Source organism: Ostrea edulis, chromosome 2 (assembly GCF_947568905.1).
Source record: "Ostrea edulis chromosome 2, xbOstEdul1.1, whole genome shotgun sequence".
Classification (NCBI taxonomy): Eukaryota; Metazoa; Mollusca; class Bivalvia; order Ostreida; family Ostreidae; genus Ostrea; species Ostrea edulis.
In genome coordinates, this window is record NC_079165.1 from 7,875,444 (window position 1) to 7,892,528 (window position 17,085).

Consider the following 17,085-nt stretch of genomic DNA (forward strand, 5'->3'; position numbering starts at 1 on the left):
CACTGGTACATCCTAAGGAGTAGATGACCCCTATTGGTTTTGGGGTCACATGGTCAAATTGAACATAGGATGATACTGTCCGCTCGATATCTTGATAACTCTTTGCTTGACAGACATCAAAGTTCGTACACTGGTATATCCTAAGGAGTAGATGACCCCTAATTGATTTTGATGTCACATGGTTATGGGTAAATCCACTCTGGACACAGAAATATATATTGTCCGCTCAATATCTTAAGAACCCTTTCCTTGACAGACATCAAACTTGGTACACTGGTACATCCTCAGAATTGATTATGGTGTCACATCATAAGAAGTAGATGACCCCTATTGATTTTGAAGTTGCATGGTCAAAGACCAGTGGTCAAATTGGACATAGGAATATACTATCCACTCAATATCTTGAGAACCCTTTGCTTGACAGTCATCAAACTTGGTACACTGGTACATCATAAGGAGTAGATGACCTCTATTGATTTTTAGGTCACATGGTCTACGTTCAATCTATTCTGAACATAGAAAGATATTGTCTTCTTGATAACTTGAATTGTTTTGGCACTATCAATTAAATGATGCATGTTTATAACCCTTTTTAATTTTGAACAATGGTGACATACATGTTTTACAAACATTTCTTGTTTTGTTTTAAGGTGTAAAAGTGCCAACCCAGCGTCAGAACACAGACCCGACCAATGACGGTGCCATTGCGGGGGGCATTGTGGCCGCCAGTTTAGCGGTCACTCTTGTGTTGGTCCTCATTATTATTTTCCTGTGTCGCAGGTAGACAATAGACAAATCCCTGTGTCGCAGGTAGACAATAGACAAATTCAGGCCCCATAAACTGAAAATTTCTAAATTACAAACTTTTCCATATTTCTAATTAAAGTCAATCATTGATGCATTACATTTCAAGCACGAATTTCAAATGTTCTGATAAATCTTGCATAGAATTCCCGAAAGTACAGTAAAACATGGTTATAGCAAAACAAAGTTCGTTATAACTAAACTTCGGTATATCCAATAACACTTTTATAATTTCCTCTCATAGGGGAATAAATGTTATTTTGCTATACGCGTGAATTCATGCTCGTTATGAGTTTGGAATGGAGTTTGGTTTTGGTTTTTTTTGGGGTTTTTTTTTGTGTTTTTTTTTGTTTATGGTTAAACTAGATGTGTCGGCATGACACGAATGCTCCTGCTTGCAGTAAAGTGGAAAAAAAGGAAATCCATCGAAGTATAGCATTCAGATGGTATGTTAAACGCATTTAGTACAATGAAAAACTCAACAACAATCCTTTATGTGTTTTAACAGCCATAAAATTATGGAGCGCCAAATTTACATAAACTCAAATAATTGAAGATATCTTCAAATAATTGAAGATATCATCAATTCAATTATTGCTCTCTTTAATTGAATTAATGCGCGCAATAAATCAATAATTGCTCTCATCAAATGAATTAATGCGCGCATAAAATCTATTATTGCTCTCATTAATTCAATTGATGCTCTCATCAATTAAATTGAAGAGAGCAATAATTGAATTAATGCGCGCATCAAATCTAGTATTGCTCTCTTCAATTCAATTGATGAGAGCATCAATTGAATTAATGAGAACAATAATAGATTTGATGCGCGCATTAATTCAAGTATTGCTCTCTTCAATTCAATTGATGAGAGCATCAATTTCGTAGAAATATTGCTCGCAATAATTAATTTAGAGCTCGGTATAAATAATTTGATGATCTCTTTAATTCAATTGAAGATATCTTTAATTATTTACAATGCTTTTGTATAAGGAATTAATGCGCGCATCAATTCTTTTAAAGAGAGCAACAATTCAATTAAAGAGATCATTAATTCAATTGTGGATATGTTGATTTGAAGATATTTTTAAATATATTGTTGCTCTCTCTAAAAGAATTATTGCTCTCTTCAAATGAATTAAAGATATCATTAATTCAATTGAAGAGAGCAATAATTGAATTAAAATGAATTAATGCGCGCATCAATTCAATTATTGCTCTCATCAAATGAATTAATGCGCGCATCAATTCAATTATTGCTCTCATCAATTGATTTAATGCGCACATTATATCAATTATTGCTCTCTTCAATTGAATTGTAGCGCGCATCAATTGAATTGTTGATATCATTAATTCATTTGAAGAGATCATTAATTCAATTAAAGAGAGCATCAATTCAGCTGAAGAATTAATGCTATCATCAATTCAATTAATGCGCGCAATAATTCAGAATTAAAGATATCATTAATTATTTGAAGAGATCTTTAATTAAATTGTTGCGTGCATCAAATGAATTGATGATATCTTTAAATAATTGAAGATATCTTCAATTATTTGAGTTTATGTTAATTTGGCGCTCCATATAAAATAAATAGAAGTTTCTTCTGTATCATTAACATCATGTGATTAGAACAGTAATTTTTCTACGTTAAAGGGGCACAACTGTATAAAAAATCAACGAACTGGAACAAAACTCGCACTCGATCTGAAACTCATCAATATACACCTGAGCGCAAAAAATCAAATCAATATTTCGAGGCATTTATAAAAAAAAAAAAAAAAAAAAAAAAAAAAGTTCGGAAAACTGGGTGTCACGGAAGGACAGTCATGGATAAAACAATATACCCCAACCACTTTGTGGTGGGGGCATAAAAAACTAATTAAAAGAAAACAAGAGTTTGGCCACGATACTGAATCTTCGCAAACCTCCGATTTCAGTGTACTCTCACCTTCCATGAGGATCAGACAATTGTCTTGCTAGAATGAACATACTCTCTATGGATGCTGAACAGTCGTCTTTTAATATTTCGTTCTATTTACAGAGCTAGTGATTCTCCTTCCCCAGACTCGGGTGCCATTCACTACACCTATGGAACTCACGTAAACGGGAACCTCAGCGGGACTAGGAAAGTGTCAAGGGTCACCATTGAGGAAGTGGCTTCTAATAGTCGATCCAGTTCATGACAACTTATTGTTTATTTTTGCAGAAAATGTTAATGAATTAAAAAGAGTTCAGATACAACTATCTCTTGTGCTCTTTCCAAAGCAGAGACAACAAATGGTGCAAATTCAATGTACAGCAGGAGTGTCACCATTGCAGACCTGTTTACCCCTTCTGACTGACGTCAGTATTCTAGAACCAAGTTGTCAGTATTTTGAGCACTTTATCAGTATAAAAGTTGAATATAACAAAGTGTTACTCAGGTTGTTAAACCCTTTTTTGTATGAAAAACTCCTTGTTGTCAATAAATCAATATCAATGGTGCACTTTAAACAATGGTAACTTCGACTGACTAAACTAGTTTCCTATTCACCTCTTGGTTTCGCTTCTCGGTGCAGAACCAATCAGCAAGGAACCAGTTTAATTCAATTGACAAGCTTCTTTATCATACCGATCGACAAATTTCGGAAACTGATTTTTTCCCCCAGATTTGTGGAAAATCATAGATTTTCAACGTGAATCCATAGAGCACATTTTGACTTAAAAATCCATGGAAAATATGGACGGTTCGTACAAGTAAACAGCTCTGTCATTGACTTTGTTTGTATACTGTTTATATTCATAAAAGCAATATGTCACAACCAGAAAATTTGCATTCATTATATGTACAACTGTACCAGTTAATATCTTGTGACCAAGCATTAAAAAAGCAATAAACTACTATATTTAACCTTTTATTACATAAAATGGAACAGGAGCATTAAGTTTCTTGCAACAGTACATCATATATTTTCTCTATAAAATACAAGAGAAGTGTAAACAAAAACAAGTGTATAAAATTAAGTGTACCACTTCATTGTAGAGATCTATATAATGTTTATTCTAACACGCATGGTTCAACTTGATGCAATGATATATGTGAACAGTCACTCTGTTTAGTTGCAACAACAAAACATGATCACAGTTGAAAGAAAACACAATTTTGAAAACGGAATATGAATGACTAAAACCTATAATTGCAATTTTTCTACAGAAATCTTATCAACTGCTTTTTCAATTCTGTTTCGTAACAAATACGCAATATCGTCTGCTAGTTCATCAACAGTTGTGTACCGGACATATTCAAAACTAAACATGTCTCTCAAGAACTGCAACACAGACTCCTGTAAAGTAAAGAGAGAGAAAAATCCGTAACATCTTATAAATCACTTGCACTATATATAAACACACAAACAACATTCCATGGCATGTTTCTACCGTCCTGTATTGTCAATATGTACATGAATGACCTTAATCATTAAATTCCTAAGGTTTTTGTCATGTATTTCACCAGAAGTTTTGATAATAATTTTGCGTTTTTTTCCAGTATTGATCTAACTTTTACTGACCTTGAAAAACATGCACAATCCCTTGAGTTCTGATTCTGGTCCCATAAACCCCCACGCTAATACTGGACTGGTGTGTTCCGAAATCGAATAAAACTTGGATATAAAACCATCTGAAAACTGAATACCACACACAATGTCAGACATACCTAGCAAACAAAGATATTGCTCTAATCAGATTTCTTTTAACATTTTGATGTCATCCCTCCTACCTTCAGCAGACGTCTTTTGGCCTTTAATACCGACCACACAGCTGTCGACAGAGCCTATTTTCAGAAATATTAATTGATTACTTCCAAACTCAACATGTGTAAATAAGAAACACAGTGTATTGGAAATAGAAAATGCAGGTACATGTAATGTAAATCTATTGCATGTATGCTAATAAAAATGAACTCACAGTTTCTTTAAAGCTGTTTGACAGCCATCTGTTCTGAATAACTGCAATGACGGAAGATGGTGGATTTTCCAAATCATCAAATGCATCCATCAATATAAAATCCAGCATTATGTCATAAAACGACATATATTTCACCTAAAATTAATATTCGTTATGTCATAAAACGACATATATTTCACCTAAAATTAACACCAATCATGTCATAAAACGACAAATATTTCACCTAAAATTAATATTCGTTATGTCATAAAACGACATATATTTCACCTAAAATTAACACCAATCATGTCATAAAACGACATATATTTCACCTATAATTAATATTCGTTATGTCATAAAACGACATATACTTCACCTAAAATTAACACCAATCATGTCATAAAACAACATATATTTCACCTAAAATTAATATTCGTTATGTTATAAAATAACATATTTCACCTAAAATTAATATTCATTATGTTATAAAACGACATATATTTCACCTAAAATTAATATTCGTTATGTTATAAAACGACATATATTTCACCTACAACTAATATTCGTTAGGTTATAAAACGACATATATTTCACCTAAAACTAATATTCGTTATGTTATAAAACGACATATATTTCACCTAAAACTAATATTCGTTATGTTATAAAACGACATATATTTCACCTAAAACTAATATTCGTTATGTTATAAAACGACATATATTTCACCTAAAATTAACACCAATCATGTCATAAAACGACATATATTTCACCTAAAACTAATATTCGTTATGTTATAAAACGACATATATTTCACCTAATATTAACATCCCTCATGTCATAACTTCTTTACTTACTCACTATGATAACAGTTAACCTTAACTTGTTTTCATTTTACTCATCAAGACAATAAATAACTTGATTTCTTTACTTACTCCTCATAATAACCTTATCATGTTCAAAATAACCTTAACATGTTTACAATAACCTTAACATGTTCACTATAACCTTATCATGTTTACAATAACCTTATCATGTTTAAAATAACCTTAACATGTTCAACCTTAACATGTTTACAATAACCTGAACATGTTTACAATAACCTTAACATGTTCACAATAACCTTAACATGTTCACAATAACCTTAACATATTCACTATAACCTTATTATGTTTACAATAACCTTATCATGTTTAAAATAACCTTAACATGTTCAACCTTAACATGTTTACAATAACTTTAACATGTTCACAATAACCTGAACATGTTTACAATAACCTTAACATGTTCACAATAACCTTATCATGTTCACAATAACCTTAACATGTTCACAATAACCTGAACATGTTTACAATAACCTTAACATGTTCACAATAACCTTATCATGTTCACAATAACCTTAACATGTTCACAATAACCTTAACATGTTCAGAATAACCTTAACATGTTCACAATAACTTAAACATGTTCACAATAACCTTAACATGTTTACAATAACCTTATCATGTTCACAATAACATTAACATGTTTACAATAACCTTATCATGTTCACAATAACATTAACATGTTTACAATAACCTTAACATGTTCACAATAACATTAACATGCTTACAATAACCTTAACATGTTCACAATAACCTTAACATGTTCAGAATAACCTTAACATGTTCACAATAACTTTAACATGTTCACAATAACCTGAACATGTTTACAATAACCTTATCATGTTCACAATAACCTTATCATGTTCACAATAACATTAACATGCTTACAATAACATTAACATGCTCACAATAAACTTATCATGTTCACAATAACATTAACATGCTTACAATAACCTTAACATGTTCACAATAACATTAACATGCTTACAATAACCTTAACATGTTCACAATAACTTTAAAATGTTCACAATAACCTTATCATGTTCACAATAACCTTAACATGTTCACAATAACCTGAACATGTTTACAATAACCTTATCATGTTCACAATAACCTTAACATGTTCACAATAACATTATCATGTTCACAATAACATTAACATGCTTACAATAACCTTAACATGTTCACAATAACATTAACATGCTTACAATAACCTTAACATGTTCACAATAACATTAACATGCTTACAATAACCTGAACATGTTTACAATAACTTTAAAATGTTCACAATAACCTTATCATGTTCACAATAACCTTAACATGTTCACAATATCCTGAACATGTTTACAATAACCTTATCATGTTCACAATAACCTTATCATGTTCACAATAACCTTAACATGTTCACAATATCCTGAACATGTTTACAATAACCTTAACATGTTCACAATAACTTTAAAATGTTCACAATAACCTTAACATGTTCACAATAACCTTAACATGTTCACAATAACCTTAACATGTATACTTACTCCTCGCCCTTTCAGTTCTTCTTCAATTTTGAGCCAGTTTTCCCCCACCTCAATAAAATCTGTCATTGCATTATATGCTGTGAAGAATTCATCTGGGTCCTTAAAAGCAAAATGAAAATAATGGACATACAATTCTCCTAATTCTCTATAACAAAGACACTGTTATTGTACAAGGTGAGGAAAATCCCCCCACATACATGTGATTAGGTTCTGAACGACATCAGATTGACCTCCAAAATCTGAAAGATTGAAGGTCAAAATCAAAGATTTTCTATTAAATTTAATGTGAAACCCACCCCCACCCCTTTCAAAATTAATTTTACTTGCATTTGTTAGTATTGCATCATGTTTTGTTTTCAACAGGTTTTAGTTAAATGTTGAACACGTTTACTCAGTTCTAGTGTTTGTATATACAATACTGAACCTTAATCTGCCTATTCCCTTGTAACTGAGTGATAATGTGTTCGATCCTATTCTTACAATGCCTTGACTATCCTCTGTAATACCTACCGTATATTCTCGCCTATAAGTCGGATTTTTGGGAGTGAATTTTTGGTCCAAAACTCTATGTCCGACTTATAGGCGCGTCCTAAGAAGATTGGTATTTTTCTGGGCGGCGTAATGTAGTGGTTTTTTTTAAAAAACAACTCCGACGATTATCATGGACTACCACACAAATGATTATTGTTCACAAATACTAGACATATTGTATTGTTTATGTATTTTAAAATTATGAATAAAGTACAAGTATTTACATATTTTTATCTAGTTAAAAATTATTTACATACGGATACCGGTAACTACATGTAATACTTTCAATTCAACTAATCTATCGTTTATCGGTAAAATTGAATTACGAACCTGATTTAATATTGAAATTTTCATATGTATACCGGTTGAAATATATTTCATAAAAGATTGAATATTGTTAACATATAATTCATATCATCATTCTTGACTCTTAAAAACTCTATTGTTGATACCATGAATTATACCGGAATCCCACAAAAACGGTTTTCGCGAGGCGCATGCCACTAAGTAAACACGGTGTCAGGTACTGGTAATTAGGAGACCATAATTGCTTAGGTAAACAAGGGATCATTACCCATAATAGATCAAGGGTTGCGTTTAAACCCCAAACAGTTATGGCTTGGATATCGAGCACCTCATAATTATTAATTTCTTAAAATATTTTTTGAAACATAGGTAAAAACACTAAAGCATTGACTTGAAATTGTCAACTGATTCTGACAAAAAATTGTACCGACTTATAAGCGGGTCAATGGCAAATTCCTTCAAAATAACCTTAAAAAATACAACCGACTTATAGGCGCACCGACTTATAGGTGAGTATATACGGTAGTCTGTTCTTACCCTCTCAGCTCTGATCATCAGGTCACCAATCAATTGTTTACCCATGGTTTTGAAGTATTCCCTTTGATTTGATTGTTGAAAGATTATCTGAAAGAAAACATGGATCAAGTTTACCTTTCGTAAACTCGGGAATTTCCAGTTTTATAAGAGGTCTAAATGAGAAGAATCCTTCTGCGATACATACATTGAAAGCTAGCCGGATACAGTGCAACTTTGCCAAGAATTCAGTATCCGAAATGCAATGTGTCATCTCTGTCCTAAAATTTATAAACACAGCATAAGACATAGATTGTTGTATCTGAAAAAAAAGTATTGCTTGATATGTACTGATCTCCTCTTATCAAATGATGAGATTATACAGTAAAACCTCTGTAAAATCAGCCACCTGCAGAACTGTCTGATAAAAAACCAGCTCAGTTCTGAGCGGCAACTATTTTATTATTCCATTTTAAACTGATGCACAATTTACATCAAATTCGTTTTCATTTCTAGGCATTTATCCTCCCATTCTGACTTTGTATGACATTCATGTTACCTACTGAACAGCATATAAATAATCTAAGTTCAGCTTCACTAGCAAGTGTTGCATCATATCTATTTAAAACTCTGGAAATCTAGAGGAGACTGGTTTGAGAATATCTGTGTAAGGAACATATTTATAACAGATTCTGGTTTGGACTTTGAAATAGGCTGAATTTGAGGGGGAATCAGTTTTCAAGGGACTGGTTTAGAGAAGTTTTACTGAAATATAATTACATGCCTTAGAGTTCTGCAAGGCACGTGACCATGTTTTAATTCTAGGAGACCTGCCTCATATAACGGAAGGTGCTGGAACATTTCTCTGTGGTTATCTAAATCTGACAAGTTTGCCATCTGGAATAAAAAAATTCTAATTTCTATCAAAACTTTTAAAAGCACATTTGTAAACTGTATATTTTACAAAACTACTTTGATTCACACGACGATTGTTCTCCACGTTAGAACGGGTGCATAATACTGGTATACGTGTAATTTTATGTACTTACCAGCATATAATACTAATAAGAAATCAAAAGTTCTTACATCAGTAGCAGATACAAAGGAATCTTGGTCACTCAATGACCCGGCATCAAAGCTGCGTGTCCTCTCAGATTGAAGGTCGGCCTCGGTGTATGCTGCCAGGGCTGTTTCTAGGGCTATGTGATCAGCCTGCCTCTCTGCTCGTCGCTCGTATGTATCAATCATTCTGTATGCTGCATCCAGCAGCTGATCCATCTGGTGCTGCATCTCTGCTGTCTCAGGATCCTGGAAGAAATAACTCAAATCTAACATCAATTCACTAATCCTGGAAGAAATAACTCAAATCTAACATCAAATCACTAATCCTGGAAGAAATAACTCAAATCTAACATCAACTCATGCTGTCTCAGGATCCTGGAAGAAATAACTCAAATCTAACATCAAATCACTAATCCTGGAAGAAATAACTCAAATCTATGATCAATGATCAAATTACTTCTTTTCCTTCTGGGTGTTTAGGAAAATATTCTAAACATGGAGAAAAATTATTCTTTTTTTTTTTAAACAAGCATTGATAATTTCTTTCATCAACTTTTGATCAAATTGCAATGTGCAGCAATATCAATCTGTCATGTTACCCATTTACTAACCAATAGAGATGGTTTTGACCTTTGTACTAACCTGTAAAGATGGTTTTGACCTATCTTCATTGAAGGATAACTTCATTAAACCATCTTCCCAATATATCACAGCTTGCTGCAGTGTTTCAAATCCTACAGAGAAAATGAAAAGATTACAATGGATCCATTCCATTAAAAACAGAAAATTGGCCAATTTCCTGATTTTTATCATAATTCAAAACTTCTGCTTTATGACTCTACCTAGCTTGCACAGTTGTGTTGGAGACAGGTGACTTGTGTCCAGAAGCTGGTGGGTGATTGTTGAAGCAGAGGAGGCTCCACCAATACTAGATACAGAACCGGACAGAGACTTCTGTCGCAGGGAATTCAAAAGCGAAGATGGACTCTCTGTATATCTACCATGTGGGTGTGTATGGATATCTAAACAAGTTGATTAAATCACTATTGTGTCATAAAGCATAACAAGTCATTTTTGTGGGAATTTTGGAGTTGAAAAATCCCAATGTTTAATGATTAATTCTATCACGGAAAGTGTTACAAAACATGGATGTTAATTTCACGACTATGATTTTGAGATGTAAAAACAAGACAAAAATTTGAGAAGATAAATAACAGAAGTGTCAATTTTAACTATCATCATAATGATCATGAATTATGAATTTACTTGATTTTTCCCAATGACAGTATAGCAATCATCGCTCAACAACTTCACACAAACACCCAGTAGCTATACTGAGCAATCTGTTAGTATAAGAGTTGAAAGATATCAGTTGAATTGTTGATTTTCAGATTTAGCCATCTCTTTTTTTAAACACAAACTCTTAATCTCGAGAAGTTTTTTGGTGGTCCTGTGGACTTAAGAGTTACCTCAAGTCATTTGAATGATCACTTACCACCATTTGGCAGTTGTAAATTATTTCTTCTGGAAGTTTCCCCTGTGGATGATTTCAATTCTTTCTTTTTCACCTTCCTTTGGTAGCGGAAGTAAAATGCCAACATGCCCATTATTGCCATCCCCAACGTCACGCTAAGTGATGTTATTCGTGAGGGCCATGCCACTTTCATCCTTGTTAGTTGTACTGGTAATTTCCAATCTGTGTACGGCATTTTAGCTGTAAATTATTACCTGCAAATCATGAGGAAATCTTTATGAAACAAAAAGGAAAATAAAACGAAAATGAAATACCACCCGAGTCCATGGAATTCAACAGGTCCAGTCTAAAGACTATTTCTACAGGTCTACGAAGCTATTTATGATTAATAGCTACCTAGGTATTTAAACCTACTTAAAGTAGCTACTTCTACCTACTTTTACCTATTTTTGAAAATATAAATAAATAATAATTAAGGTATTCAATGTATAATGACCATATTTCATATCTAATAAATGGATGGTGGAATTTTTGTAATCATGGTATCATTTTGAAGGGTTCATCAACTAAAAATAATCCACCATAGGAATTTTCAAAATTTTGTTTACTGCTTGATTTATTTCACCTAGAATTTAACATTGAGGTATATGGGAAAGGCATGTTTTATTACAATATTTTAAGAAGAAATTATATTTTCATACAAATCTCTTGGTAGAAAGTTACATACACTTTCTCTTAATGAAAATATGAAATAAAATTAATCATTGACCACACACATTTTTAGAAAATTAGATTTTTCTTATTTTTACAAAGGGCAGACAACTCTTCCAAAAAGTCTTAAGTGCAAAAAGGTCAGCTTCTAATTATGTACCAGTCATGAGAATTTCATCTGCTTCACTTTCATCATTATTTAACAATAAACATTTATGTTGATCTAAATCCTTCAAAATTGTTCATTATCCTTTCATTATACATGGAATACCTTAAGGCGCATCTTTTAAACAGGTTAGTTGTTTTATGCATCATGTTGTGCATAGCAAAATTCGGAGTGTAAATTCAAATACTTTATGAGGGTGGAGAATGTAAAGGAAATGCATGAAAAATCACCCCAAAAACATTTCATGTAAAAATGCATGAAGGCAAACTTTAAAATTAATACAGATTTGTAAGACATTCTAGACTTCTTATCACATAGCTTGATCCTAAGCTCCTAAAATATGGAACTGGGTGTAGTTATTGATGCAAATTTGAAAGGTTAGAAAGTAATCATTTTTGTCCAATATTTTTGTGGTATTCATCGTCAGTGTAAGTGAATCAAGAAATTTGGTACACACCATATTGTGCCGTTCCTGTGTTTGGCCACGAAATGCAAGTAAAGGAAAAAAGTAGGTAAAAATAGCTACTTTAAGTAAGTTTCAATACCTAGGTAGCTATAAGTAGCTACGTAGGTAATCTCAGCGAGATTCGTCGAGGCTGGATATTTGGACTGACGCCTCTTCCGGAAGAGGCATCAGTCCAAATATCCAGCCTCGACGAATCTCGCTGAGATTACTACGTAGGTAGAAATAGTCTTTGGACTGGACCTGTTCTAATCCGAGATTCCTCTGACTCTTAACCCCGCTTTTATTTTGTGACTTCTGCGGGGCAGAGTCAGAGCGAACTCCATATTGAAAAGTGGGAATTCAGCGACACCAGCTGGTGTCGCTGCTTTACCTACCTCTTACAACTTTATTTCGCGGATCTATCTTCCAAGACGTGAGAATTCAGTTATCGGAAGATTATTCTACAAATACATCGTGATTAATACGATGCTATCGCCGTTTAAACGATGGAATTTTGTGTTTACATGTGCTGACGTCATGCGCAAAGAAATCAAATGGCGAGGCGGCGACCTAATTCAAGTGATGCTCCATTTGTCGGTGTTAGGGCCGTTTAAACGGCGATAGCATCGTATTAATCATGATATATTTATAGATTTATCTTCCGTTAACTGAATTCTCACGTCTTGGAAGATAGATCCGCGAAATAAAGTTGTAAGAGGTAGGTAAAGCAGCGACACCAGCTGGTGTCGCTGAATTCCCACTTTTCAATATGGAGTCCGCTCTGACTCTCCCCCGCACATGTCAAATATAAAAGCGGGGGTAAGAGTCAGAGGAATCTCGGATTAGACCTGTTCAAGAGACGAATAATCAGCACAAGCCAAAAAACAGGATATATATAGAGAAGTCTGTAAAATCCTTATATTCAACTTACAACCCTGATTCACATTTACCTTTGTATCCGTGTTGATCAAATCTTGTTACCATGTAAACAGGTAAAAGTAATTTGATAGACCAATAAATATTTAGGCCTATTTTCGTTTTTTACACATTGCTCAATTTGCGGTTCACTAAGGATAGATCATCTTATCTAGAAATGTGCAAATTAAGATCAAATTTTCAAATAGGTCTCATGCTTCATGTCACACAGTAATCTTAAAATATGCAAATATACAGTCATACAAAGTCATGAACGCCGATAAACAAATCTCAAAGTCAAAAACTCGTAACCGGAACTTGTCCTGCTTCAAAATACAAAGAAGTGTAACGGTGTGCAATTTTTTTCCCGAATAAAAATACCATTTAGTCTACAGTATCAAATAGTGACAAATAGCAAGTAAATAGTATGTGAATTTGAAATTCATGATTTGTAATCTAAAATTATTACATCCTAATAACAAATTGATAATTTACAATCACAAACAATTGTATTCTGTATTTTACATTGAAAATTACAAGATTACTTCTGTCTGTACATTTTCTCTCCGGCTGTTAAAAAAAAAAAACGGGGGGGGGGGGGGATTCCAATCGACCAGCGAGGGATTAACTGTTGTCTCTGCTAGTGCTCTACTGGTTGGGTATTTGAATCGGCATGGTAAGTATCAACACTTCGCCGCGAGTTACGTCCCTTCGCGGGGTCAGCCAAAGGTCAATCGGTGAAAAACCAAGTTTTCCTTCTTTACCTTACCAAATGTAAGATGTTATTACTTTGAATTTTAGCCAATTACCAAGTTTTCATACAAGTTAATGGGTTGCCCCAATCTGGGGCATATTGTAGTTGACTGCAGTTGATGGAAAAATAACAGATGTCAAAGCTACAGATAGGAAAATTACAAAGGCCAACGTAGGGAAATGCGATTTTTATCCGGGAGATGGCGGACAAGGGACGTAACTTTCGCGAAGTTATTACCTTAACTGATTCTTTTATTTATTCATCTTTTTTTTTATCATGGAGAGAGAGAGAGAGAGAGACAGGCTTTCCCCATGCTGGAATTTCCATGTGTAGATCACAACATTGAATGTAAAGGAGAAAACACAACTGACAATATCGATGAAACTCTTGAATCCCCGGACACAGGTGTGTATCGGACGGGTCCCATCGCCGGTGGCCAGATAGACCATGATCAGTTGGTAGAGCACCTGACTAGAGATTCAGGAGGCCCGGGTTCGAATCCCGATCTGGTCTGCTGCATTTTCTCTTTTCCTGTTACAGGTGTTTTACAACTCGTATCCCGTCACCGCCAAACAAACCGGACTGACCATGCTACAACTCGTGTCCCGTCACCGCCAAACAAACCGGACTGACCATGCTACAACTCGTGTCCCGTCACCGCCAAACAAACCGGACTGACCATGCTATAACTCGTATCCCGTCACCGCCAAACAAACCGGACTGACCATGCTACAACTCGTGTCCCGTCACCGCCAAACAAACCGGACTGACCATGCTACAACTCGTATCCCGTCACCGCCAAACAAACCGGACTGACCATGCTACAACTCGTATCCCGTCACCGCCAAACAAACCGGACTGACCATGCTACAACTCGTGTCCCGTCACCGCCAAACAAACCGGACTGACCATGCTACAACTCGTATCCCGTCACCGCCAAACAAACCGGACTGACCATGCTACGTTTTCGTGATCAGATCTGGATTCATATCAACCTCATCAAAATTCGATGTTTTAATGGATTTGCTATTGTCAGCGGTATGTACAGCCAGGCTTGATTCGCTGAGGACATTGCTCTGCTGTCGCACGCCCCAAACAAACATCAAGAGTGAACCAAAAAGCCAGCAATACGATCTGAACTGGCTTGCCCAACACGGAGGGAGGGAGTTTGTTGGCGACTTGTGTCCTGAGATGCGAGCTGAAGAGTAGGTCTTCCTGACCTACATAGACATTGTACATACACATAACTGTAGATGTTTATCTATTTATCAATACACATTTGTCCTCGTACTCTTTGTTTATTGGTGTGCCGTATCATTTAGTGTGTGCGATGTACCTAGTTACAGCAATACTATACAGGTTTACAGAATGTAATAACAGCGTTTAAATGCGTATATACTGAAAAAATACATAACCAAGAAAATCATTAACATTTTAATTAGTTATTTATATCTAAAAACACACACACCGTATTTTTCCATTTTTAAAAATGTTTTTCATGTATTTCTTGTAATTAACGTAAGATATGTGAAAAATGATATTGATATATATATACAGATATATACTCGCTTCTCACTGTATCATGCGCCCCATTGTATCGCCGGTGTTATTATTATTATGTACAACGCTTCCTTAAAGTAGAGGCGGCTAATTTTGGAATCAAATCACTTTGTTTAGTTAGGCAATATATTTGAATCCAAGTCTATGTTATTGGTAAGTTTTAGTACAATAAATTCAAATACTGCAGAATTTGAATTTAAAAAAAAAAATAGACGAAGAAAGCATTTAGAATGATATACATTATATTGTTAATTCCACGTCCAATCCCTCTGAATCGTTTTCAAAATCTCGTCTCGTTGTTTTTGTTTCCTAGATTACGTCATGAGCGCCAAATTGCTAAAGACTATATGGAAAGCCACAAACGTAAATATGAAATAGATATTTTCATGAAAAGTTTTATTCCAATCGCAAAGTCATATAAAATAAACCATTTAGGTACAATTTAAACATTTCAAACATTTATCATTCTTTTATTCAAATTATCCCGTGGGGATCCGGGTCCTCAGTACCTCCTTGCTTGTCGTAAGAGGCGACTAAATGGGGCGGTCCTTCGGATGAGACCGAAAAAACCGAGGTCCCGTGTCACAGCAGGTGTGGCACGATAAAGATCCCACCCTGCTCAATGGCGATAAGCGCCGAGCATAGGCCTAAATTTTGCAGCCCTTCACAGGTAGTGGTGACGTCTCCATATGAGTGAAATATTCTCGAGAGGGACGTTAAACAATATTCAATCAATCAATTATTCAAATTAAGCAATTTCAGTGTTTGAATGAAAGGTGAAGATAACGAACAGTGATCAATATCATAACTCCTACAAGCAATACAAAATAGATAGTTGGGCAAACACGGACCCCTGGATACACCAGAGGTGGGATCAGGTGCCTAGGAGGAGTAAGCATCCCCTGTCGACCGGTCACACCCGCCGTGAGCCCCATATCCTGTTCAGGTAAACGGAGTTATCCGCAGTCAAAATCAGTGTGCCAAGAACGGCTTAACAATCGATATGAAACACGTCAGACAACATTTGACCCAATGATAGGTTGTATTGACGAACTAGATCGTTATAACGACCATAGCATTTGCGAAATGCTGACTTCAATCGAGACTGTTGAAACCCCTGTATCATCAACTTGTTTGTCAGTAGCTTACCTCGATTTAAAAACTGACTATACACAGAACAAGCTCTTGCATATCGAATCAGTTGAGAGATATAAACACCATATGCAGGTGATAATGGAATATTGCTACATAAATATGGGAAGTTGACGATGGAGAAGCTGAAATCATCCCGTTTGTCATACAGTTGAGTTGTCAGTTTGCCGTTAATGTCTACTTTCAATAAAATATCTAAGTATGAAGCAGAAGTGGACGACTCTGTGGTGTCCTGAACCCAAGCACCTGTGAGATCATCAAAGTTGTGCATGTGGTAGATTTTATGAATAAACAGGTTCATGCCTTCCTGACAAGCATTTATTTACACTAATGCGAAGGGGAGATGTGAATAAA

The 17,085-nt window shown here is 34.7% G+C and overlaps 2 protein-coding genes across 2 annotated transcripts in view; one reads left to right on the plus strand and one right to left on the minus strand.

Moving 5' to 3' along the window:
• Window positions 1–3,043, plus strand: part of LOC125678646 (low-density lipoprotein receptor-related protein 4-like) — a 31,167-nt gene extending 28,124 nt beyond the window's left edge. The window contains exons 18-19 of the mRNA XM_056157515.1: window positions 651–780; window positions 2,847–3,043. Of these exons, the coding sequence (XP_056013490.1) occupies window positions 651–780; window positions 2,847–2,988 (272 nt within the window). The 3' untranslated portion in view covers window positions 2,989–3,043. The remainder of the gene's footprint in view (window positions 1–650; window positions 781–2,846) is intronic.
• A 643-nt stretch (window positions 3,044–3,686) lies between these two features.
• Window positions 3,687–13,596, minus strand: LOC125681677 (mitoguardin 2-like). The gene is made up of 13 exons (XM_048921857.2): window positions 13,301–13,596; window positions 11,050–11,268; window positions 10,397–10,576; window positions 10,197–10,288; window positions 9,579–9,800; window positions 9,277–9,389; window positions 8,701–8,773; window positions 8,517–8,603; window positions 7,143–7,241; window positions 4,751–4,885; window positions 4,563–4,616; window positions 4,354–4,470; window positions 3,687–4,128 (listed from the first exon to the last, which is right to left on the minus strand). Exons 1-13 carry the CDS (start codon window positions 13,332–13,334, stop codon window positions 3,976–3,978), a joined length of 1,578 nt encoding a protein of 525 aa, XP_048777814.1. The 5' UTR covers window positions 13,335–13,596; the 3' UTR covers window positions 3,687–3,975.
• Between the last annotated feature and the right edge of the window lie 3,489 nt (window positions 13,597–17,085).